Raw genomic sequence first — 26,842 nt, 5'->3', positions numbered from 1 at the left:
TTATTATGTACAGAGAACATAAGATAAAACAACTTGCAGACTGGGTAGGACAATGAGAAACGAATGTGAGTGTGATGTGGTTGTGGTGGTGGTAGAAAGGCACGGTGATAGTGGGATTGGGAAAGACAGATCAGGACACTTTTTGGCAGGATAGAGATCATCGGCACCACATTGGGAGACACAGAAACGAAAAGATAGCGATTAAAAAGGAACTCAGAGGAAGTCCCTTCGGAAGAAAACGCCAATGTTTAATTAAAACGGAAAACTTAAAGAGAAATTAAGAACAAACGGAAAAAAACAAATCATTGCTTCTGATCTCGCATGCGGTGCCGAGATTTGTGTGCTCTCAGGAGCTGCCCCGAAGAGACAGCGGTGCTACAAATCGTGTACTACCGGGCAAACAACACTCATTCCATTCACGCACACATCTACATAAACTAAAAAATCAAAAAAGATAGCCTCAACCCCTCACCAGCATGCCGACTGTAGCGATGCATCGCTTTGCTTGGGGGTGTGCTGGTCAAGGGCCTAACGAAAGGCAGCGAAACAAAAGACACAAGCAACACGGGACCCCGGAGAGTCGAGTGATGTAGCATATTTACTTGGTATCATCGTCGGTGTGCTGTCCGCCGACTGTGAGTCACGCGATTTGGTCCGCACGGTTACGGCACGCGGGTTCAGCCCGACCAGCTTGCCGATATCGATGAGGGCATGGTCGCCGGTCGGCGAGTCGACGTCGGTCACCTTTTTGCCGTCGGCGTAGACGGCGTACCCGGTCACCGGGCCGGACGAAGGTGGACGCGTCACCGGCTGCCAGGTCACGAGCAGCGTACCGTCCTGTGGTCCAGCTTCGACTTGGATCTCCTGAGTGGAAGCGGAGCACGCGTAGGAAGTAAAAAAGAAAAGGCGTATAGAGAGAGCGAAAGAGAGCGAGGGAAAGAGAGAGAGAGAGTCATAGAGCGAGAGTGGGGGCAGTGTGAAGGAAACCCCCGTGAAAGATGTGGAGATACAAAGAGAGAGAGAGAGAGTGACGAGGTCAATGCAACGAACGTTGTGGTGTGCGATGGTGCGATGTAGGGCGAACAAGCATTACCTGTGGTGGATCTGGCAGTCCTTTGGCTAGGGTGCGGAAGTCGGTGTAAGCTCCGGGCGCTTCCTCTGGCGGAGGTCCTGCTGGAGGGGCCTGTTGCTGTCCCGACGCTCGCAGATGCTTTGCACGCACTGTGACGCGATACTGTGTGCTTGGGGCCAGCCCTGAATGAAAAAGATAGATTCGAGAGACAGAGGAAGTGGATGGATCAATTCCAGTGGCCGATCAGTTAGTCATCTAGCGCACGGCAAGACTTACCGGTAATGGTGTGCCGATAGACACCAGGCTTCACCGTTCTGACTTCCACGTTGTTCACGCAGACGACGTGCTGATGGTTGGAGTTGGCCGGTAGCCAGGAGATGACGGCACTGGAGCAGGTAATGTGTGTAGCCCTTACAGCCGATGGTCCTAAGTGTGCCGTATCACGGCCGATGATCATTGTACAGGCGGCATCGCGCGATGTTCGCCGGTTTTGCGTCACGCTACGCACACTAATCCTATGTGGCTGTGGGCAAGAGAGTTGAGGTTAGCAAACTACCAACTTCGACACCATCTCGCTGGACGCTGCTAGCGTGTGTACGTACTCGGTTAGAATCTACGCCTTCTACCAAGGCGCGGGTGCGCTCGGTTGCCTTTACCGTCACCTTGAGGACACCGTCCACGTACACGTGGAAGCTTTCGATCTGATTGCACATCGGTGGGTCCGGTTGCGACCAGCCGATCAGTACGCTCTTGTTAAGCTGCCGCTCCAGGGTGAGGTGCTTCGGTGCAGGAACTAACACGGAGAACATTAGTTCGGCGCCGGCTGCGGCAACGGTTCGGCAAAAGGACGACGAGGGGGAAAGGACAGAGACCGAGGACGATAGTGGAGTAGACAACAAACTTTTCGCTCACGACAACCAAACGCAATAGAGAAACGGCTGTTACACACACAGGCGTACAGATACTCACACACACATACATACAGCGAGTAGAAGATAGAGAGAATGCATAAAGAACACTGAACTGGACAGACATACAAACAGAGAGCTAACAGAGACAAAAAATGTAGAATGTTTGTATTGTGTCTTAAATGCTCGTGGTTTGCGTATTTTTGTTTGTTTGTCAGTTAATGTTCCAGACATTATTTCGCGTTTAGTATTTGGTTATAAGGAATCAATTAAATGGATTTTGTGTGTGTTTACTATTCCAACATGTTTACGGTTTGTATTTTTAAAGCAAGTTAAGTCCTGTTTTCCTATGTAAAGATGAAAATACCAATTCTGTCATCGTTTAACATATAGGAAATTTACACTCTTATTCAATTTCCTGATGTAACATTCGTATGAAATAAATCAGCGAAGAAGATGAGTCCTTCCACCTTTGAAAAAGCTATTTCCAGATAAGGGCACATTTGTTTATTGGATCGACAGCTACCGGATTGTCTCACAAAGGACAGTCGTACACTCTAATACAAATAACAGCTGTTCTATATAGCTGCGCATTCGTAGTTAATTGTGTAAGTTTTTTGGTTTCATTTGCACGACATTACGTACATTTCTGCGTTCTGTGAACGTCGAACATGTTGTTTTGGATTTTGATCGAAACTCTTCTGCGATTATTAAGTGAACCTTTTGCCATACTGCCAAAATGTATGTACAAATTGGATTTCAACATTTCAAAATTATAACGATTAAGATCCGTACTTATAATTGAAGTTATCTTTATTATAAGTATAAACTCACCATGATATGTAACATAGGCATTGAACAATAGCTCAGAGTATCCAAACATAAAATCACGCTACCTAGGCATTCTGATGGAACTGGGCCATGTATTGCACTCCGCAACCAATACTAGTAAACATGGAATTAATTTATTAGTCACTAATCTATTTATATCCATTCAAACAAAATTGTTTCTAATGTATCGAAAGTGAGCTGTTATGAAAGGATAGAATCTGCAGAATTACGGGAAAAATTTATGGACAAAGTTACGAATGTCTTTTTGCCTCTAAATTCTCCCTCAAGTGACGAAGCAATTTGTTTTGGAATACAGAGCGCAACCGACGGCAAACTATATACTACAAATGACGCCAGGCTCGATCAATGCGTAGCTGCAAAGTACGTACAACAAAGAAGCTAAACGATCGCGAAATGACAAATCTTTCGTGCTCATCATTATGCCGCCTGCAAAGCTTTTCCCCGCCAGTCGTAAACGATACCGAACCACACTTTTGACTTCCGGGTACACTTGAAGACGCTAGCGCTACACACGTGCGCGGTTCGGTGCGGTGTAAAAGAAAAATTGAACGCAATTCAAACCGCAATGGCAACCGGTCCCCCAGATGCCGCTTAATGGCTCTTCTGCTAGCTGTCCGTTTGCCTGCGCCAATATATAGCCGGATGGCGTGTTACATGAAAAATGGTTATCTTCCGGCAGAGTAAGGCGGTACGGGCACGGCAAGATCGAGCCACCCGATCCATTTCGATCCATTCGAGTGTGTCTGTCTCGCGCACCGACCGCCGTTCACCTTACTTCGCTCGGCTGGCTGGTAATGGCAATTTGAGGCGATGGGTTTGCGATAGTCCTGAGATTTGTATAGCGTTTCTATTTCTGTTTTGTTGGCTGATTTTTGTCACCCTCCCCCACCTCTCTCGTTCTTCTGTGCCTCTGTGGTGTTTGATCGCTTTAATGTAAGATTTATTGCAAACGTTCAAAAAGTATCACCACAAAGGTGGCAACCAGAGCTGTTGCGGTTGTTTTTTTTTTATATTGTGCCTCCCCGGGATGGGCGCCTCTCTAAAGTCATTGCGCGCCGTCAGTCATAAGGTCGGCGGCCATATTGATATGGCGGTGACGGGGAATGTGCCCTACCGAGCCCCTGGAGGGAGCCAATGGTTTTAAACTGCTTTTTCTTCGCATGGTTTACGCTTTGCTCGTTGCGCCCATACGCAGAGTGGCAAAGGCGCGAGCGTAACATATTGTTCGCCGGAAAGATAACGAGCAAAAACGACCCAGGACCCAGGCGTGGTCTTGTTGCGTTGATCGTTGCTGCTGTCGTTGGAAAATGGCATGCGGCAAGGGTTAACCGGAAAAGGCACGGCAAAGGAGCACGTTGTTATTACTCAAGCGCGCATCCCACATGGTACATCATACGGGTTGTACGATACATGCACCAGAAGAAAAAAGAGGTAAGGAGAAAGAGGGACAGCTACAGCAAAGAAAAAAATATGCTGATTCCATAACCACCGGTACTTCTTTTGGAGCTTTCAAAGCAGCCTGAGCGAGTGAAACTGACAGGAAACATGCACGGCCAACAAGCACGCGATTTAGGACGGTGTGCGCCAGTCATCCCGGGGACCTTCAGAGTGGCTCTCGTCGAGTGACAAAAGATGTAAGGATGCGTCTGCCAGAAGACAGTTGAAGCCGGCGGTGACTTGCCGACGGACATGGGAATCGTGTTTTCTTTTCATGGGTGCTCGTTTTTTTTATTTTTCGGTCGGCTAGAGAAACATTCCTGCCCCTGGTTCCTATTTCTGCAAGGGGTAGAACATGCCTTTGCGCACTCTGACATGCCTTGAACGGGCCCGGCCGCACGTGTATTCACACATCCACGTTTGTATGTTAGGAAGAGTGTAAAAATTCCAATTATTTATCTGTCGTATTCAACACCTCGTTCTTTCAACCGGAAAGGATATCGAATGAGGCATGCAGTTACTCTCCCCGTTTGCGCTTGGCACGGTGGTACCACGATTTGCCGTCTTTGGAGCGTGTGTCGTGGAAGTTACACACTTTTTTGTTTGCCTCAATTGGATCCACACATTACGGCTGGTGTGCACTCGCCTAAGGTCTATGGATCGCTTTTACAATGGATCGTGTAGGGGTGCTTGAATCAAATTAACGTTCCAAAGCGAATTGCTGCGAGGCTTGCGGTGAGGCTTCATTTCCTTTCGTGCACTGTTGGGTGTTGCACCAGTTTGAAGAGTCGGAATTGAACAGCATGTTACTGTTCTTTGCAATCTGAATGCATTGCCCGGTACTTTGTAGCATGAAAGGAAATGCTACTCCTATCGTTGCACCGGCAGCAGCAAGCAACAAAAGCTTAATCCTAAAGAATGAAAGAATCGTTTCAAGTGCAAGTGCACCTCCTCTGTCTTACTGATTTTGTAAAATTGCACGTATCTGATGGCACAGAAGGTCAGCCAGTGCAATGTATACGTTTAAAAGGAGTGGCAGGCGTCAGGGTAGACATGTTTTTCTCAAAGGTGAGATGTTTTCTTTTCGCGTATGCCCGCATATCTGTTCATCCACGTTCTATCTATTCCCACCTTTTGCTTCACAATTGAGGCAGCATTGCAAAATGTGCTTGCTTGATGGTATGTGTGATGTATGCTACTAGATAAAGATACTGCTGCTGCTGATGCTGGTGCTGCTGCTAATGCTCGAAAGAGTATGTACTATTTGCCCGTAAGAGATAAGTTTGTCATGTATACATCCATCGCGTGGGAAAAGGCGTGTGACCTTTTTGTCTCCCAATGCCACGTGGGTGGTTCCAGGCTAGCGAACACAGATTTGCCGTCATCTGTACAGAGAAGAGGCAAAACACTTCCCACTCCGGGGTTGGGTGGCAACACCAACGAAGAAGTTGAATGCGATGACGCCCTGGGACGGGACTATCACGTAGGGATTTAAATTAATAAGAACACTTTGCACCGGTTGAACGTAGTTCTTGGGAACGGCAGTGAGTGTCCTATGGGGAAACTCTTGATTTTCCATCGTAAAGAAGAAGAAAAAACAAACACATTGCACAACAAGCAAGCTTCCTTGCGCAGAATGTTCAAGGATAGCTTCTCTGCATTCATATAAACAGCAGCTTAGACACGTGGCCCACATGTTACTCAGCTTGTGTCAGTTTTCATTTTCCAGCACACTAATAAAACGATAAAAAATCACACTGGAAAGGGTGTAACTTTTCGCTTTTAAAAGGAAGTGAAAAGCTAAAACCAAAAAAAAAAAAGATGCCCTGTCAGCTATAACTATGATTTGTTTCTGTGTTATTGGAAAACGAGTTCAACGGTGAAGTTTCACGTAAAAAAGGGATACCAATAAAAAAGAACCCAGACCAAAAGACACCAAATCCAGCAACGGGAACATCTCGGGGAAGTAACATTTTGTGGCTTCTGCTGCGCGCAAAAAATAATCATAAAATTGCTGGCAAACGGGGAGACACCAAAGCGAAGGGAACGCAGCAAACTTTCCATCAACTTTATCATCCTTTGGTTACGGAGCTTCGTCCATACACGCATGCAAGCTCTGCGTCCCTTTTGTGTCGGTGTTGGGACGCACCCCGCTATATCGTTAGCAAGATAATCCGCCTGTTTTCCCAATTCCACTGTTGCCTTTTTGCTGATCGACCCGATTACGTCCCACCAGTCCATTTTATGCACTTTCAATGCATTTGAATATTCATCTTTCTTGTCTCGGTTTTCCGAATAACAGCTCTGGAAAGTAGCCAAATGTTGTATAGTTTCTTGTGAAAAGTTGATCATAAAAAAATGGACTGAAGTCTGAATTTTTTTTGAATTCTTTTTTTTGTTTATACATTGTTATGTACTCAAATTTATTGTAAAAAAAACTAACTAATTTATTGGCCCTACGACATGAGTTTGAATTTTTAATTTAATCTACTATCTTTGTTTAGGTTTGCAATAGTATGCTAGCAGATTTGCTAGCCCAATCATGTAAAAACATAATGTTCATACAAAGAAAAACATTTTTAAAGTGCAATGCAAGGAAAAAGTGGAATTCCTACAGAATGTCAATGCTTTGATCTTTCTGTGAAAAATACCACAAAAAGACACGTGGGCGATAAGCACAAAGAATGCTGAAAAAGTGAGAAGGTAAAGGAAGGACGTCACAAAACCTTTACAAAATATTAAAAAAATGTTTTGCGTCCGATCTTACAAAGGAAGCGCCATAAGAAACCACTATATACTGATACTACGTTAAACTTTATGGTACATTTGGGGTGAGTTAACCGATAAATTATTTGTTGAGCAGGTAACAGTCATTCTTTAATATTCACTATTCATTGATTCACTATTCGAGTACATATCTAGATTTTTATACGCTTTTCTTAATTTTACCAGATAACTAACATGATTTTGTTAAGAGTTAATTCTTATTGTGAAACAAAATTGTGATCGATCGGTCACTCAAAAATTGGTCGTTTGATATGACATGCTTTGCCATCTTTTTACAACATTCACTACTGGTTCGTAGCTGCGAAGACCAGAGGTACCAATGCATCATTTGCCTGTTGGGCAAACGGTTTACGGTGTGTGTATTTGCTGTCGTTTTTGTGCTGTATGTTCTACTGCGTTTGTTTGCTGGTGGGGAAAAGTTTGTTTGCTGCAGCAAAGCTTAGTTGTTTTATTTTTTCCTTGTCCTTGAAACACACGGGAGATCGTTTTTGGGTTTTTTCTGTGCCAACTCAAACAGTGTGTGCTGTTAGGGGGTGTTAGTGTTAGTGGGACGGAAAGGGTACCTCGTTCCATGGAATGTGTTTCATTTGAGTTTGTTAAACAAGCATTCTACTTTGATCGTGTATGTGGGGTCGTTTCGTACAGAGAATGTTTCTACATAGAGGACACACAGCATATGATGTAGTGTACACACACACACATACAAAGAGAAAGAGGGACACGATAAAGAAGTAGAGGAAGTAGATTCCTTAGGCATACGTAGTGCAGAGTTTAGAAGGTGCACAGTATAGATCGTACAGGAGGAGCATGACAGGACAGAAAATAACTTCGGAAAGGTGGAACCATAGAAAAGATATCTCGCCAGGGAGAGGTTGGGAAATCTTTGCCGTTCCATTGTGGCTGGTAAAGCGGTGAGAGGTGTGGTAGAAGAGTGACCTACCTGTGTCGGCTTCGTCGTCCAAATCCTGACCTAGGTCGGTATGAGTTTCGCTGATCCGGGCCAGGTCTTCCGATGTGTGCGGTATGAGCGGATTGCTCGAGGGCCGTGGGGCCGGATCGAGCGGGATCGGGGCATCGTCCGCATCGCGTAACGTCGACACGACCGCCTGATGGAACTCTAACAGATCATCACCTTTAAGGCAGGATAGGACAGTTTAGTTAGCCAGTAGCGAGGATCGAATGTGGCCTGATGGTGCAAACTACACTCCCAACACTTACCTACTAATCTCTGCACGAACGAGGCAGGCACGAGACCTCGGCGACCATCCAGCAGCTCCGCATCGAAATACCCACCCTGCGGTTCACCGTTGCCCCAAACTAGCAAGTAATCGCCTGCGCACAGTGCCAACTCACCCTCGGAACCTTCCACGCTGAAGAGGAAAGCGCAAATTAAGCAATGTACTAAGCCAATCGAGCTATTTCGCCAGCCTGCTTCAAACCCGGTACTTACTCGGGTGGATCGTAGGAAAAACGTGCTATAAACACACAGCACCGTCCCTTGCCCGGAATGTCCAGCATGTCCACCTGAGGTTCTCCGGTACCGTTCAAAGTCAAACCGTGGGATCGTGCTGCAGCAAAAGAGAGAAGGAGAGAGAGATAGAATGAGAGTGAGAGTGAGAGAGAAGAACAAACATGCGTTTCGTCATAAATGGCAGCAACCCGGCAGCCGTACGCTTACCTTCCAGTTCCATACCGATGAGTGATCGGTTCTGGGTGTGCATGAAGGCAGGATTAACGCCATCGATTCCAGTATAGCTATCTAGGCCCCAGTTGGCGGGCGGAATGGGTGAGCAGGGTGTGCCGCCACGCTGGCCGTAGCGCGTTAGCAGATCGAGCTCGTCCAGCGGCTTCATGTTGAGCTTCGAGCTGATGCCGCCGGTACCGCTCAGCAGCGGGTTCGTGTAGGTCGAGTAGGACGAGCTGGTGTTGTAGTTGGTCAGGTTCGTGCCGAGCGTGCTGGTGAGCGGATTGGTGGAGGTAAGATTGAGCCCGGCGCCCGTCCCCAGCCCGCTGCCCAGCCCGCTCAGCCCGGACACGCCCGCCCCGGTGACGCCGGACGTGGTGCCGAGCACGCTCGCCAGCCCGCCGGTGGTGGCCGAGTGCGTCGGGAAGGTGTACGACGAGGCGACCGGAGCCACGCTCAGCCCGAGCGTGTAGCTAGCCGAACCCGACGGTATCGAGTGCGTGTTGTGTAGCGACAGGACGGGCATGGTCGTACTCTACGCAGACGGCGGCAAGCAATGCGGAACACAATTGGGCGCAGCGCCGATGGAAAGTGCGCGAAGAACAAGAAGAAGAAAAAGAAGAAGAAACGAGACAAAGAAGAACGTCAGATACATACGCTGGTGACAGTAGGCAAACGGTACTAGTAGCGCAGACGACGACGCAATGGCTTTTTTTGTTGTTGTGGCGTCGCCTTGCGCTGGCTCTGGGAAAGGGGAAGAACACGGTATGCCAGCAAGCGTGCCCGTGTACGTGCACTTCAATGCGGACAATTTTGTCGGGCATTTTGATACGCGTATGCGACATACACGCTGCTCGTGCTGCTGCGCTATGATGATGATTGTACGAGATACGGTTTAGAGCAAGATGGGTGGTTTGTGCGATGAAATGAATGAAATGGAATTGTGGAGTGAGAACCAAGAAAGAAAAACAAAACAAGAGAATGAAAGGATGAAACAATAATACCCTCATCTTAGTAAACTATCACAAACTACAAATTCCCCGACGCACTGGATGCTGATGACGGGCCAACAACGATCCTCACTTGCTTCTTGGTTCGTTCTCTTAGCACACGGGTCCCGGAAAACCGTAGCGTGGCTTTGGTGGAGCAGAGAAAAGAATGAAGAATGCATGAAGAACGCCGCTGCCACACCGTGCAGGGCCCCAAAAACGGTCGGCCATTTACCGGCCAGCCCGAATGGGCTGAATTCAAATGAGGATGGAAAAATTGTCATGAATATGGTAATGGGCGACTGGTGGGTGCTCCCGCCGAAGAAAGAACGCTCCCGAATTGGTTGAGTCAGACGCAACCGATTCAACCTCTCAAAGTGTTTACCACACGGTTTGTCTCGCTTGGCACTCTTTTCTGTGTAGTGCTTGTCTTCCGAATGGGCAAGAGTAGCTGCAGCTTCCGTGTGTGTGTGTGTGTGTATGTATGTGACTGCGTAATGTAATTGAGGTACGATTCTCATACGGCTCGAGATTAAAAATTCCAAACACCAAAGCTCGGTCGGCGAAGATGAGTATCAATGGTAAGCTGGTTAGCATTCTTATGGCCGTCCCGTGTAGCCGGTGATTATTTCAAACATAAATTCATAATGGAATTCCATGTTTTGTGGCGTTTCTGTGTTTGTATGCATGAGCAAAATGTTGTTATATACTATTTTGTTGTAAATATTGTCTTCTCATTTTACAGAATCAGAAAAGGGTGCCTTTTTTATATTTATAAGTTCATTTTTAACTTTTGACATAAACATAAACCTATTTCTTGGTTTATGTTTATGTCAAAAGTTAAAAATGAACTTATAAATATAAAAAAGGCACCCTTTTCTGATTCTGTAAGACAATGCCGGCAACCGTATGCTAAAGGATTATTCAATTTTTTCCACAATTTCCACTTATCCACTCTACAATGTATGAAGGAATTGCAGCAAACAATCAGAGCAGCAGCAAATTTAACTGTCAACTTTACAATGAAAAGCTTCTATTTTATTCCACCACAACAAGCAACACGGTTCTTCGCTAACTTGTGATGCACCCTTTTTGGACGACGCCATCCAAATCTCTGTATGAATTCAATACACTTCTAACAAGACCGCAAGCTTTACAAATCCCGTTTGAAGGCAAATAAACATCGTACCGAGAGGGTAAGCAACGGCACAAGCTGCTACAGTCGCGTAAGACGTGAAATCACACGATTGTTATTTCGACACATTCGACACGCTAAACTTACTGCGCCTCGGCTTAAATCGACACGGTTCAGGATGAAATATTTGTTAAGCAAATATTTGACGGAATGTGCTTTGTGCGTGTGCCTACATCGGGTGGCTCATCACGCACTTTACCCCTTCTTCCTCCTCCTCAGACCAGACTGGCTGCCCGTTGTGTTTGCCTGTCGTCGGCACACTACACACCAGAAAATCAGACAATTTCCTCAACGGATCAGACACAGGGAGAGGCAGCCACCCTCAACCATGAGCGAGGGTGGAAAGGAACGAAAACTCATCACAATCATCACCCCATTTTCACACACGCTCGGTACACAAGAAAGGCAAGCATACGCACAGCAGCACAAACACGAAACGGCAGTGTATCCGCTCGGTGGCACCGGTAGGCTGCAGGAATTGAAGCACCTCCAAAGTCCCCGGTGCCGAGGTACGGTTAATTAAATGTTCGTCCACGGCAAGGCGACAGTCACAAAATGCTCCCACCACGCTTAGCACAACCCGTTTTGAGTGTGTATGTGTGTGTGTGTGGCTGTGTGAGAGTGATTTTGTGGTGCGTGCAAAGTTTTCGGCAGCGTGGCCCGGCCCGAACACTGGCGGCACTCGAACTGGACTGGACGTGGTGGTCGATTTGAAGCGGAATAAAAATCGTGTGCTTTTATCGCCCAGAAACCGACACAGTTTGGAAGGTTCGTGAGATTGGCCTAAAGGATGGTGAAGCTTCGGAGAGGGAGAAGAGCAACCCAATACGGACCAACAACATCTGCCAGCCAACAGTATGCAGATCTAAAGTGCGTCATAAAGCTTTGTGTGGTATGTGTTGGCATCATCACTGGTTTATATAAGCATATGTGTGCGTGTGTGTATCTGTAGGATAAAACCTATCGTGAACTACGACCAGCAACACTATGGGACACTTTATTGGGGCTCATATGTATCTGTGCGGATGTGAGAGTGTGTACACAGTGCAAGGACATTCGCATATTGATGCGATGCGCATACGTATGTTTCAGTGTAGTGTGTTACAATAAACTATGCTGTATCAGAAAATTTATTAACACCATAGGACAACGTTTTTTCACTTCTCTTAAACAATGGGAAACTTATTCACGGAAATATTCACTTTGGTACTGCAGTTAAATATGTTGTCTTGATGGAGTTTGGAAATATTTTGATGACTAATTATTTAAGTGTCTGTAGGACGGAATGTTGAATGCAAGTATTTGTTGCATTTTTCTCATAAAACTTTTTAATAAAAAGCTTTTTTAAAGTGTAGCGTTTGTAATCAGTTAACAGATTCACAATGTCAAATAACTTTTCTTTCACTAAAAACGTCTTCACACACGAGCTTCAACAGTTCCTGCACTCGCAAGGGCTGGTGTCCATCGGTTTCAAATGGCTTGTCAAAAAGCTATAACCAGCAACCATTAAAATCTTAAGCTGGTACCGGTGTGAAATCTTTATAGCAATCAGCGGCTCATTAACTGCCGTGGATATCATGGACGAGTGGGTCCTAATCGTCCGAAGGGTTTCTGGAGGATTTAACAACCCGAAATAGTTCCCCTAACCTCAATTTACATGTAAACTGGCCGTTGCTCTCTTGGTGTTTAAAGTTTAAAACCTGCAGGAAAATTAAAGCATCAGACTGTTTGCACAGGAGCGCACACTTCACCATTTGAACGGATGGACAAAACCCATTTGGATTCTGAAGACTGAACTACCGTGAGCACGGGTCAATGTGAGCAGAGAAAAGGGTTGCAAACGTACACCCAAACACTCAACCCGCAGACAAAAGGATAATAAATCCAACATTTATGAAACGAATGCTAGTCCCATCGAGTAGCGATGGGTGGCGTCCAAGGTGGACCAGCGTGATAACGTGATGCATTATTTGGTGTGTTGCAAAACACACACACATACACACATTGGTTTACAAGGGTCGAAAAACAGCTTGCATGGGATGTTTTCATTTGCAGATACATGACAGGAGGGTGATTGGTGACTGGGAGCAAAGAATACATTTTCCCCAACGGTTATGGGATTTCTTGGGGTTCGACCAGTCGGGGGCAGCTTGCACTAAGAAGCGAGCATGGAAGTAATATCCCCAAGGAATACATGAACTCGAAGCGAACTTTCAAATCCTTTTGAATTGGAACAGACAGGAATCGAACCGAACAGAGTAAATACACGAAAAAGGGTTATTTTTTAACAAAGTTTATTGAAAGTTCCTACAACTAGCCAGTGCGTGGCACCATTCCACACGCGACGAAGGTGTCCTTTGTTAGCACGGGTGCGTGAGAGTGCTTCAGTTTTGAAGTATTTTTTGTCACTTTTGCTAGCGCCACCATGGCTCCAGTAATTGCGTGCCACATCAACAAGCCAGCCGGGTTGGGCGGCAGTATAAATCAATGCGCTCGAGACGTACCAAACAACAGCAAACAATTTTTATCACACCCGCAGCACCCCGTACGCTGGCAAGAGGGGAGTGTTTCAGGCTGCTTACAAATAAGCTGCTTGTGCAAATGCGTGCCGCATCCGTGGCCTTCGAAAAGCGAGACCCGTTTGAGGTCGTGGTACAGAAAATGTGGCAAAATGGCGTCGGCATGCATTACAAATCATTACAATGTATCGCACAGTGGGCGTCTGGAAGCGGTTATTACATCATCCTATCTTCCAACTGTGGTTCAACGGAAAGAAGTTTTCCCGAGAGGCGTAGGAAGAACGATTACTGTCCTGTGTTTGTTTTTTTTGGTTGGAGCTAATGGGCACAAACGGATGATGAGTTTAGACCTTGTCAGAAAAGATGTAATGGAGGAAAGATTAATTTTCGGCCTTGGTTGAAATGTGTTCCTCGGCTAGGGAAAATCGATAAAATTGTAACACTTCAGCACAGTTAAGACAACTTTTCGGCAAATCATAACTTAGCGAATCATTAAGAGATCCTTTCGAAGTATTTTGCAACTTATTTAGTTGAAATAATCTAAATCTGTTTAAAATCATGTTTTATAGAGGATAGTTTCACTGTACCCTGATCGAATCGTTGGTGCGATTCCATGAGCAAAAAATGCAAACAAACTGTTCGAAAGTGAGTCAGAAAGATTTTTCAACAGACTGATTTATTCTGAAAAAAAAGAAACATCATTTAGCTGAACCTCCCACTACCGTACCCTTTGGCTTTTACGATACTTTTGTCGGTTCTGCGCTTCAGCGTGAGGCTGAAAGTGTATTTATATGTAAAGCCCAACCCTCCTAGCCCGGCCGCGAACCATCCGTCCTTCGGGAGGTTTTATTCTATAATCAATTTTATTAGATCTGCGTCATAATTGAAAGCAAGAGGCGCGTCTGTTTGCTGTGGCCGTGTTTGCGAGACGCATCTTTGCGGTTCACCAGCAAAACGGCCATCCGATGGAATAATATTGTGGGCAGCCGGACTGCTTCGTAAATGAGTTTTCACTCAGCAAGGTTTATGATTTGCCAAAGGGACGAAACGCCATCCCATCAGCGCCGGGACGAGAAAGCCGGCTCGTACTTATTAAACGTATCCATCTGCAGCGGTTTGTTTGTCGCATCAAGGGAAACAGTGGAGTTTGGTTGGTTTTCCTTCCCATCCGACAAAACCAACAGAAAGTAAATGGCGAAGAAAAATGGCCATCAGCGAAACGAACGTCAGCGCAAAACTGTGGGTGCGAAGGAGAAAGTAGCCTCCTTCCGTTTGAATGTTGGAATAAGTTTGATGAACATGCGTATAAAAATATCCATCTCGCTCACGCTCACGAATTATAGACATGTTTGTAATAAACAAAAAGTGATGAAAAGGTCACAGGAGCACAAACTTTAGGTCGACCATTTTTGACGGTTCGACGCGGTCGAAAATTTACGGCTTGTACCGGTTTGCAAAACAATACCGCAAGAGATAAAACATAAAATGCTTTAACAGTAGATCGCCCTGAATTATTCATAAGCGGGATCTCCCAACAACCCGGGATAGTTGGTGGGTATGCACGAAGGAAAGAAGGTATGCAATGGGAAGGATTTTCTGACTGTGTGCCTTGATCTACGTGGTACTGTACTTACAGGGGAAAAAACTACGGCTTGGTTTAGTTAACTACAGGGCATGCAATCGAAAGATGATGTATGGTAACTAATTGAAGAACATGACTACGCTACGGATCAGTAAGTGTCGGTACATTTTAGCGAAATGGGTAATGTTGTACGGTAACAGGCAAATAAGGGCGGAGATCACGCACAACTACTGCGCCATTTTAGAGCACGAACAGCAGCAAATAGACGGTCGAATGTGTTTTCCAAGTTTTCAGCACCATACTCTCTGCTTCATTTGATGAGCAGTTCGAAGATTTAGAAAGAGCTGACACTTTTTTTCCAATTTGCTGGTTAGATTCCAATGCTCTCCATTTTGCCAATCAAAGAAAGGGACACCCCTGTTGTGAAGATATGTGTGAGTCTGGTTATCGTGTTACGGGTGTGGTGGAATGAAGGATAAGAGAATCAGGTATAGTGTAAGTGTTTTCTTATCGCTATAAAGTTTATGCCACTTTTTGCAGTTAGACATTTTTGAAGGAGAAGCCCATTATCTATCGTTTGAGAAATAAGGAGACGCCTAGTAGTTTGTGGTTCAACATTTCCCATGGAGAAGCCTAGTACTTCGTACTGCAACTACAAGGACACTCCCAATTTTAGTGATGTTTTGTTCCATTTACTAAAACGGCACATATGGAATCATTGCAATTATTCCCTCTAGCTATATTTTACAGTTTTAACATATGAAAAGATGTAAAAAGAATATAAAACATGAACAATGAGATGACGAAGGTTTGAGGTGAAGATGAACTATGGTAAGGGCTGATGGAGATGAACTATGGTGAGCGAGAAACATGGCAGAGAAAAAAAGGGAACAAAACAGCAACAGACAGTTTGTGTAAAGCACCTGGCAGAGGGGTGGCATGGTGGTGCTCATTGGATTGGCCCGGCTTGGCAGTGGTGAAACGTTGGCGTTGGTCGAGTAGTGATTAGTGCTGCTCCCGCCAGTAGAGGACGTCAGTCCACTGTACTGTCCGTCCGTCAACGCGTGGCTGCTGGTGCTGGACGTTACACCCATCGAGCTGACGCCGCCCGTGATGGAGCTGATGCCGGCGGCCATGGCCGAGCTGACACCAGCACTAGCACCCGGGCCACTACCACCCAGCCCGATCGAGTTCATACCGAGCCCGGTAGTGGCACCGGTCAGCCCGGACAGACCGCCCAGCATTGCCGAGGAAGAGATCTGCGATGCCAGGCTCGATGGCGTCTGGTGTAGGTGCGACTGGTGCGAGGACAGGCCGAGGCTGGTCGAAACGCTCGTGAGACCGCTGGTACCGAGGGCCGACGACATGATCGGTCCAGTTGTGCGTGGATGCTCGAGCTCGGCCAGTATGCGATTGTCCTAAAATGAGCGATCAGGACAGGATATCAGTTGTCGGATTCCTGTTGCCGGGTTCCGTTCTAGTGCGTTCGTGATCGCAGACTGGTTGCTTCCAACTGACGCTTCGGTCGATGGTAAAGGAGGCGAGGTTCTTGGTTTTATTTTCATCCAGCATTGCGAGGGACCGAAAACAAAACGAAGAATTATGGTTTGATCATGCCTTTGGCTTCCTTTTGCTTCTATACCATTGCAACGAACGAACGAATAACGGATGTTGAGACGCGAGAAATTAAAACTAACGGTGTGAAAAAATATATGGGAAAAAGAGTAAACGGCACACTTAACAAGTCAAGCAGAACAAAGCATGTAAATCAATACAAGAGAGAGAAACTTCCTTCCATTGCTGGTGGTATGTTTTTTTTAATCGGGATATTTTAAACTTTTCTAAGGTTTTCAAAACTATTCTATAAATAATCTATTTACAAACAACGTACTGATAACAGTAGAAGTATATCATGAAATATTGTATCGATTTATAACATATATGAAGATATAATTTTATTACACAAAGGACGGCAATAAGTTCCCTTTGAATCAACTCATGCTACTGTACTGTTTTTGTCAAATTTTAATCATACTCTTAAAATGTATAAAGCCATTTGTCTCAACAAATTGAATGGCAAAATGTAACTAAAAAAAACCCACCACTAAAACTAAACTAAAAATGTATCCCCTATAAACTATTTTGAAAAAGTATCACAGCAAGGAAAGATAAACAAACAATTACAGAATGTACTATTCTATTCATCCACTTTCTAAAAATATTGTTCTATTCTAAAATCGGTTATATTCCCTATGAAGGAGAAAAAAGTGTAAGAGAAAAAATCATTGCCATTCGATGTAATGCAAAGTGATTCTCTTTGCTCGTGAAAACACGAAGAATAAAGTGAAAATAATAAAAAAGCAAACAAAAGCATACATAACACAGCAAACAATACAAAACAACCTGAACAACTGGAAGCACCGATTCAATGAAGCAATAAAAAGCTACGGAGGTGGTTCGGTGTCCGGAGTTGTTGGTTTAAAAATTGTAAAAGAACAAATGGGATCGAAACGAAAAAAATAATCGCCAGAAAAAAAGCGTCGTGAACCTGGACATTCAAACACAGAATCGCTTGGAGTGGGACAATTCGTGTACATTAGAACCAAAAAAGACGTAAACCTATGTAGTTGAAGCTCAAAATGAAAACATAACGAAACACAACAAAACAGGAATAAATCCAGGAGTAAACAATTGAAACCGAAAAAGTGAAACGGAGAGCAGCAATGATGAGCAAAAGAAAAACATAAAGTAGAAAACGGAAACCGAATACGTGAATGCAGTTTAGAGTTTTGTTCTCTAGTTTAACACACATACATTAGCAATGGATAAACGTGCCTGTTCGATCTTTGCCATTATTCTATCAATCTCGGTCCCCTGCTGGTGGCCGGTCGGTGTGGGCGCCCAGGTGACGGTACTGCCGCCAGTGTTGCCCGTGCTGCCGGTCCCTATGCCACTGCTACTGCTCATGCCGATGCTTGTGCTGTGGCCGATACTGCTGCCAATGCCGTCGATGCCACGGCTTCCGGATCCACTGCCCACAGACGTGCCACCGCCATACGAGGCCGCTAGCGATCGCTCGAGAGCGCTAGTGTTGGTCGTGACCGAGCTCGCCGTGTGCCCGTACGCACTGCTACCGATGCTGTTGAGCGTTGCACTGGCTGACGATGGATTGGTGACGGCGGTGCAGCTATTGCCGATGGTGCCCCGCACTCCGGTCATGCTATCGCTCAGGCCACCGAGCATTGTACCGCTTGATCCACCATGGCCGCCAGAGCCGATCGTACGGCCTGGTCGTGATTTTAGCGCGGCTGATAGTTCGAGCTGTAGCTCCTCGCACCGAACTGTTTCGAGCGCAGCCTGTGATGTTGATCGGAACATTTCAGTGCCGCGACGGATGTAGTAGTTTTTGAAGTTGTATTTATTTGTGATTTTGTTTTTGGCAACATAGAGCCAATCGTTTTGGGCAGAGCAGCAGCACATAATCCACCCACGAGGATACGAAGGGACAGCGTAACGCAAAGAAATAGAACACAATTATGGTTGATTCTTTGTTGTTGTTGTTGTTGTTGTTGTTGTTGTTGTTGTTGGTACCGTTGGCTCATGACGAGCCAACGATTGGAGTGGAAAGAAGAAGGGACACGTAGGATAGGGATGTATGAGTGTGAGTGTTTGTTTGTTTTTGGGGTGTGGCTGTGCATACATTGTTGCTGTTGCTGTTACTTTTTTGTATGTGTTTTTTATTTATTTTGCATTTGGTACGTTGTATTTCTACTGTGGAGTTTGATAGGTTTTAGTAGGTTGGCGAAAAAGAAGAGTGTGTTCTGTTTGTAGTCGCGCTTGCACTGAAAACAGGGTTTACAGGCAGTGTGGATATTTTTTTTCGCAAAATCGAATAGAGAGCGCAAAGGGCACAACAGTTTAGAGGTGTAAATATTATTTTAATTTTTTTGTTTTGCTGTTTGGGCTTGTACAAATAGTGAGTAGAAAGGCGCACTTGCTTAATGGAAAGAGAAGCTTAAAACAGAGCAGCACACAAATACGGGAGAAGATAACCGTAACTACACGATTTACTAATAGCTGGCAGCACAATGGAAGAAACAATTACCTAATTATACCACGTAAATGCACAAACACAATCAGATCAGAAGATTTCACGTACAGTAGGATTGTGTAAGAATAGGCATCACATTCGACGTACATAATGTTTAGTTAGGATGGGAAGCACGAACAAAGACGCACGTTTAACGGCAATAAAGTAAAAAGCGAACGGTTTATTCTGCACATGTATGTATAGCTCTACGTCTACGAAAGAAACAGCCAAGTTTCTTTAAAGCAAGGAATGAAAGAAGTAGATAGGAAAGAATTATAGACAAACAACATTACAAAAAATAACACGAAAGATGACAATTAAAACGAGTATAAGAAATGCTTCAAGTCGGAAGTATTGATAAAGCTTGTTAATGCCCAAGCTACAACGGTAGAAATTCCTAGAAGTGTATCCTCAGTTTTGAACCATTTTTTAATCTATTCGCAAATACCTCAAACAATTTAATGAATTATTTAATTAACTTAGCGACTGTTATAAGTATCGACGCAAAAATATAAACAAATATATAAACTAATTATCCAGAATGAAATATTGATTCAATATTTGTTTTTATTTAGGATGTCTTCAATTTTGTAATGTGTAAAGTGTCTGGGCCGAATTAATTGCTCGTTTTAGCCGTCATAACCCATGATCATTCCCAGAATAAAGACAGTCTACTGCGAATTATTTTTAACGTTATTTAGTTTGGAATTTATAAGTAAATATCTGTAAAAATTACAGCAGCGTATACAATGAAAATATCCCTTAACAACAATCTTACTGTCTATTATTCAAACATGGGAATAATCATTATTGAAATCGTTCATTAGAAGCAATGAGGTAAAAATTATCTTATAGGAATTTCTACTACTATTTAGAATACGTTTATTTCTGCGTTCGATTTTAATTTATTTATTTGCATGCGTCATGAAACATTTTAAACAAGGTTGGCACCTATCTTTATAAATTAATAGAAAATATTTTAAAAATCCATGATTTTCAATTATCTTACTTCAACAAGGACGTTAGAAAGTTTTGTCGTATCAACTGCTTTTAGACCATAATGTTTGGAGAACAACAGTATGTGTCGTATAGTAAATAAGTTTGACAGCAACATATTATTAAAGACAATTAACATGTAATCCGACATACAGCGTCGCTTTATACCAAACCATAAACACCTTAAAACTTCTATTGACCAACCAAGCTAGTTTTATCTATATTTTTAGCTTGTGTTATGGTAATACTGTTTTGAAGCCGTATAAAAGATTAGTTTACATCTTTGGAAGTTTAAGTGATATACTATAAGTGATGATTAATTGTGTTTTTCGTATGTTTGAGTAATCAGTGTAGCATATCGATTGTGACTCATTTAAAAATTATATTCCTTTGCGATGGTTACTCAACGATATCGTTGCTAGCCGGCGGTTGATAATTCGATACATTGCGAATTAATTGTGGCGAAGATTCACGCATCCAAGCAAAACATGGCTTCGCATTGTCTCCAGCCATTTATTACAACAATATTTGAAACGACGATTCTTTTGCTCACTATAATTGAAACTTATTGAGCAAGAAAGCATTTATCATGGAAACCAAAAAGAAAAATGTACCTGAAACATTCAGGCCTCTGAAGACAAACTTCCTTGTATCGATATCACATCGCACGTTGTGCAGAAGCCAGGGCAGCGGAGGGCTCGTCAGAGTTAAATTAATGTATTTTCTTCTCTACTCAGTTTGGGCTTTTCCTGCGACTTCCATAATTGAATAGCCACTTTGGGGGTAATAAAACAGACATGCCCACGTAAGCTCGCTTGCGTTTCGGCCATAAATCTCACTCCTCGGTGTGCGACTGGTGTCAAGAGGCAAATGTCGCTGCTTCGCTTGAACGTTTCGCTACCAGGCATGGTAGCTTCGAATCGGCGCACTGCTTTCACCCGCAAAGCCGAGGTTCAATCGTTCGTTCTGCCGGTGGTTGGGGAAGCAACGGGTCTGATGGTTTTATCGGTTTCTCACAAAGAACGACGGTTGATTCGCGAGAGGTTTGTAAAATACTGTTCGCTGCTCCAAGCTGTTAAGGTGCGTTTGGGACGGATTGTGTAAAGCTTTACGGGGTCAAATGCCTGCAGGAGTGGGAACATAAATTTGTCCCCGGTTTGGGATGGGATGCAAAGAAGAGGACGATTTTTTCAAAAACTACCACGGTTCACTTAGTGAAATAGAAAATAAGCAAGTAAAATATTTTTTGCTTTATGGTTGGTAGAGGGACATTTGAACTAGAACTTCAAAAACGTAAGATAAGACACAGCTTTAGATGTGAATAATCGCGTCTGTCGGATAATAACGGTAGTTTGTTATCGGCCCAAGGACGTAGACTAAATTTCCAATGAAGTTTAATGTTATGAAAATATTTAATGATTTGAAGCAGCTTTATGAAGTAAAGAGTTTAATTATACTATATAAATTATGCTGTTTATGGTGTTGCTTCTTATTGTGTTTTTTTGTTTATGACACTCTTTGAATCTTTACATTACATTACCAAACCACTCATTTTCTGGATTTGAGAATTGCTGGATAAGCCCTTTAACTACATATCAAAATACTTAATACATATTGAAAGGATGCATATTACCAGAAGAAGAAAAAACAGCTGCTCTGTTTTCTTTAAATACATCCGACTTCATTGGCCCTCTTATATTTATCATTCGCTTCGGCCATCTTCTAAGGAAGAAGTGAATGTAATGTTTTACCATGTTCCTCTCACTCATCTGTTTTTCCAAACGCTCCGTTTCTGCTCCGTCGGCTAGAAACTGGAGCGGAAACTCCGAAAATGACGTTCGCTATCGAGCAAAAGCTGGCGAGCGGTGAACGATGAAAAATTGTAACCTCTCAAGCCTAGCTCAGGTGGGGCACTGAGTAAACTAAGGTCTGCTCCTGCAACATCTCGCCCCTGTCCCATGCAGCCTGCCATTCTGGCCTACAAACCAACGTGTTTAAAAAATTGTTGAGGTTTGTCCGTAATTTATCACTTTTAATTGCATAACAAGCTGCTGATAAAACCGGGCGTGGTTGGCCGTTGCCAACAAAATGTTCCGATTAGCACGGCGAGTGGTTCTTTTCCGCGCGCTATCCTACCTCCCTCCCGACGGTGGAACCGTGTGCCAAGAACTTGCTAATTACTTCGTCATTTTTGTGTAATGAAAAATGAACGAACCTACACAATTTGGCGGTAGAGGAGACGGAGGTCGAGTGTGCCATCGGTTCGCTGAGCGCCGACCATTTCTGCTCGTTTCCGGAACGTTGACGATGACGCCAGCGATGATGGCGATGGTAATGATGATTACGTTGCGCTGTTTGTTTGCCAACGGCTTTCCTGTCGCTAGTTTTGTGCCACGTGGTGTTTCCGGTAACGGTTAAGGTAAGAAAGTTATCATCCCCCGGTCCCTCTGCTATACCCACTTTACTTTCCACCATAGGCGCAAGCACTCACACACATACACACACCCGTTGGGGCAAATAAGTTTCTACTTTCATCGTCCTTGACTCCATGCCTGGCTGTTAATCAGGTAGAAGTGTATTGAGCACAGGCAGGGTTTCGCACTTAGCGAACAAACCCAGCGTCATTGCACGAGGATGCTGAAGGTCGAAGCTGAATGTTGGCGTTGACATTTGACGGTGCTTTAACCGATACTCTGGTCTAGACTTGTATCGTTTTGTAACAACCACCTACCCTTCCACAAACCGGGCCAGGTGCTTACCATGTACACACAATTAGATCCACTCATCAACGAGTACGCTTAGTTATTGGCTTTTGCTAAACTCATGCAATCCCAGGTAAAAGCTCGATGTGGTAGCAAGTTTTTCTAGGCTCACAAACGAACCATACTTTGGACAAAATAGTATTCCGTATGGCCGCGATGCGTTGAGGTTTGTTTTGAATTTTCAATTGTAACAAAATGAACTAGACAGAAACACATTCATCCCGTACGCACTCTAAATGACATGACATTCTACAAACACAAATCCATACGATCAAAGCAAACCAACGAACGAAGACATACGCAACAATACAGTACAACACGACAGGAAAAACATGAAACGATGATGAAAGGATCAGTTGCCCGAAGCAAACAACAAACTTAAAAACTCTAGAGAAGAAAAACTACAATTTGTATATTTGTATATGTAAGAAAAAAAAACTTTAAGCTACTTTAAAGGTAAAAGAATACAACAGCTAAAGCACTGGAAATTACAAGTAAACAAACGATCCAGCATACCGAAATACTTAAATATCTATTCTAAAATAATTATCAAACAAAGCTACACGGTCGACAAGAGATGGTGTAGAATTAGTATGAAGAGTAAGCGTACGAAAATGCGAAAGTATGAAGTATTAGTAGTAGTAGTACAATTCATAGTAGTAGTTGTAATACGTGTTGATATGTGTGGCTATGATGTGTCCTATAGAAGTTAAATTTACAAAAGCTCTTTGATAGTGATGTTTGGTTCAATATGTAGAGTAACTTCATTTTTAGAGCTGAAACTGAGTAGTTTTTAAGTTTTTATGATGTATCGATGAAAGGACTGATTGGTGTGAAGTTAATATTTTACACACAGTTCGTAAGAGAGGGAACTTAAGTAATTACATTTGGCTGGGTTTTGAGATGGATGTGGGGTTTCGTTTGTTTGTTGATATGTTTGTGGTGCGACGGTTTATGGGGGAAGGATAGAGAAAAAGAGAGCACGTATCTGTGTGTTGGAGTGTTTGATTGCATGTTTGGTTTGTTTGTTTGCTTGTTTATTTGTTTGAGTGAGATAAGTATAGAAAATTTGTTAACACAGACCTTCTTCTCCAACTCGCGGGCTCTGGACTGCAACGTTTCTATCGGTTCACTTATCCTACCCATGCCGGACGACATACCTCTGAGCTGTGCCAGAGCTTCCTGTAAATGGAGTGTGTGAAGAGAGAATCAATGAGAAACGGTGTGAATTGATGAGATGCAAGATTGATGAAGTTACGGTGCCGCAAGAGCTTTCGAGCCAAAGGTTTGCCCATCAATCAGGACGATGTGGTTGGGATAGGCGTAAGTAAAAAGGCGGATGCCATTCGTTGTCGGTATCTTTCTCAGACGGCGGGGAAAACATGATGAGCTCATGCGTGTTGTACCGCGAGGTAGAAATTGTACATAATACTCCTTGTGTTGTTGGCTGATATGCAAGCATTATTTATGCAATCATTTTGAAGTCGTTGTTGATCAACGTATTACATTCGTATTTGAAGTGGTGATCAACTTATGGAGGTTTTGCTCAAGTGTAAAAAATAGAACGCACTTCAGAACAATTGGAAATTGAAAAATGGGACAGCTAGCAGCTCTGGGAATGTGGATAACATGAATAAAAAATTGTTCCTTTTGTGCACTAATGAAAACATAGAAACGAAAAGAATACAAATGAAACGAATGAAAGCAGGCTTTAATGAGGCTGCAAGTTGGCCACGCATCAGGACGGGAGTGTCGTGAGGAAAATTGGAAATGCTCCAAATGAAGAGGAAAACATACTTCAAATAATGAGGCCAGAAAGAAGTATTAAAGCAGAAATTCCTCATTCCAATTAAAGTTTGCCAATGAGGGGATAGATGATTGCATTCTGTTTGAAAGCAATTACCATTATCTTTAAATTTCATTTTGTTTTTTTATATAAACTTTTCCAAGACCTCTCCCTTTCACTAAATGTGACTAACATATAGTTGAACATCTTATTTTTCGCATTGCTAGGATAAAGTTGATTAAACACGAAAAACAAAATTGCTTCAGATTTAACGCTTTTTATTTCTTTGTCATTCTGAGTCATATTGATAATCAAATACAATGAAGACCATAAATCTACTGTTCAAGGAATAATATTGAAGCTCGTTGAAGAAAAAGATGAGATGAGGTAAAAGTGAGGAAATGATTAGTTAGTTATTAGTTTCCTTCTACCCTTTTTTCGATATAGTTTTTTTTGTATGTAAATATTCCATTTTTTATATCCATAGTTTTGTCTGTGACGATACAAAAGGTGTCCACTTATTGCACGTCAATGGGAAATCGTTATCTCGGGTGTTTCAAGAACAACAAAATGGGGCGTAACGGTCTGAGTGGCTAATATCCTGATTCATAGATAAAGCTTAGATAGCTTAAATGACAAAACGTCAACGCAAATGAGTGATCTCAAGGTTATTCTAGGCTTGTGTAACGTTTTTACTTGTTGTTGTTGAGCTGTGGCACTTCCTCGAGCTAGTTTTCACTTTCTTTGAGCAGCAACGAGTATCTTAGGCAATCAGCGTTCTCCCGGAGTGGGATCCATGTTTCATAAAACACATAACGGCGTGTCAATAGGCGTTGTTCTTACTTTGTGATCAGAAAAACAAGGCTTATGTGGCTTTGTTTCATGTTGCAGAGGTATCCAGCAGTAGCTTTCATGAATGACGAAGTAGCTTTTGGAAGGATAAGGTCATGTCAGATCGGCCTTGCAAAGGGCGGTGTGGTTATGAATGCCCGAGTTAGTAGTTATGCCTGGAGGCTGGAATGTGTCTGATAATGAGTGATTGTGAAGATTGTGCCCGTAAGCATCGAAATCAGCGATAATGTGGCATCGGCACCGAATCAGAAGGCACAGTGACGCGCCATCATGATAGCATGATAACAGTGACTCAAGAGTTTGTATATCTGCTACACGCTGGGTTAGCTCTGTTCTAAATGATATCAACGGGACGAAGTGGCTTAGTGAGATAGATAAATAATGATATAGAGAGGGAAAGAGAAAGAGACAAAGAGAGAGAGAATGGTGGGGTTTGATCGGAACTATAAGGCATGCATGTTAAGGATAATATAGTAAGTAATTTAAACTTGTATTTAAACTTGGAGCAGTAACACTTTGAATAAAACATCGTGCATAAAAGGTTTTTTTATTGATTTTTTTTTCTAGAGATCTATTCTGAATGTAAAAAAGGGGTAACTATTTCAACGAAAATAAAACGCATACTTACGGGTACATGGGGAAGAGTCTAGTTTTCCTTTGTATATGGACAAACGGTGAGCAGTTGGTGGACAGTGTCCTCGCTCCATTGGGAGCTAATTTTTAACTTTATTTTTAATTTTTATTCAAGAGCGTCAAAAGTCACAGCATGCATCTGGCAAAAGTTCTCAACCGAGGCATTATCGAAATTGGATATGGGAAGAAAGCGGAGCATTACACCCTATATTATTCGTTCTTGTTCTTCATAGATGCGATGGTAAGCATTAAAGTGGCAATGCAGATCGGTCTGATGCCATTTTCACGTTCATTACGCTATGACTTTCCTAGAGGTGACCCGAAAAAAGCATCGATAGCAACCACAGGACGAGCAAATGATAGCGCCAACGTACAAGACTAGCTGTCACCAAATCTTCCCTTTATGAGCGTAATATTGAATGGCACAAGGTAATAACGCTTACGTTCATATAAGCCCGGTTTTGCAAAACTTTCCCATTCCCATTTCGTAATATCACGTACGGTGAAGGGTGAAATGCTGTAGCGACCACATGTCTGGCCTTGTTGTGCATTGGTCTGGGTCGGTGTGTAATAATGGATAAATTGTGTCCCATTAATGAAAGCAGCAATTTCGTACCGTCACGCTGGAATGTTTGGTTGGGAGTGAGAATCGTGCGATAAGGCAAGAGAGCTTTCGCAACAGCAGCTGGCGTAGGTTG

The 26,842-nt window shown here is 43.5% G+C and overlaps 1 protein-coding gene across 14 annotated transcripts in view; it reads right to left on the bottom strand.

Annotated features, from left to right (window-relative positions):
- The window catches only part of LOC120898584 (RIMS-binding protein 2), a 90,030-nt gene that overhangs the window by 25,808 nt on the left and 37,380 nt on the right, over positions 1 to 26,842 (bottom strand). For 9 of the 14 annotated variants that reach the window (XM_040304643.1, XM_040304642.1, XM_040304638.1 and 6 more), the window contains 11 exons: positions 23,957 to 24,055; positions 17,840 to 18,382; positions 15,949 to 16,443; positions 8,735 to 9,275; positions 8,507 to 8,624; positions 8,275 to 8,426; positions 7,997 to 8,188; positions 1,675 to 1,865; positions 1,349 to 1,595; positions 1,094 to 1,254; positions 603 to 864 (listed from right to left, as the gene is read on the bottom strand). In XM_040304643.1, coding sequence (XP_040160577.1) covers positions 603 to 864; positions 1,094 to 1,254; positions 1,349 to 1,595; positions 1,675 to 1,865; positions 7,997 to 8,188; positions 8,275 to 8,426; positions 8,507 to 8,624; positions 8,735 to 9,275; positions 15,949 to 16,443; positions 17,840 to 18,382; positions 23,957 to 24,055 — 3,001 coding nt within the window. The remainder of the gene's footprint in view (positions 1 to 602; positions 865 to 1,093; positions 1,255 to 1,348; positions 1,596 to 1,674; positions 1,866 to 7,996; positions 8,189 to 8,274; positions 8,427 to 8,506; positions 8,625 to 8,734; positions 9,276 to 15,948; positions 16,444 to 17,839; positions 18,383 to 23,956; positions 24,056 to 26,842) is intronic. The other 5 variants (XM_040304646.1, XM_040304639.1, XM_040304636.1 and 2 more) reach the window with 4 other exon arrangements.

This window comes from Anopheles arabiensis, chromosome 2 (assembly GCF_016920715.1).
Source record: "Anopheles arabiensis isolate DONGOLA chromosome 2, AaraD3, whole genome shotgun sequence".
In the NCBI taxonomy this organism is placed as follows: Eukaryota; Metazoa; Arthropoda; class Insecta; order Diptera; family Culicidae; genus Anopheles; species Anopheles arabiensis.
Note: the sequence above shows the minus strand (reverse complement) of the source record. Positions and strands in the feature narration are given on the sequence as shown.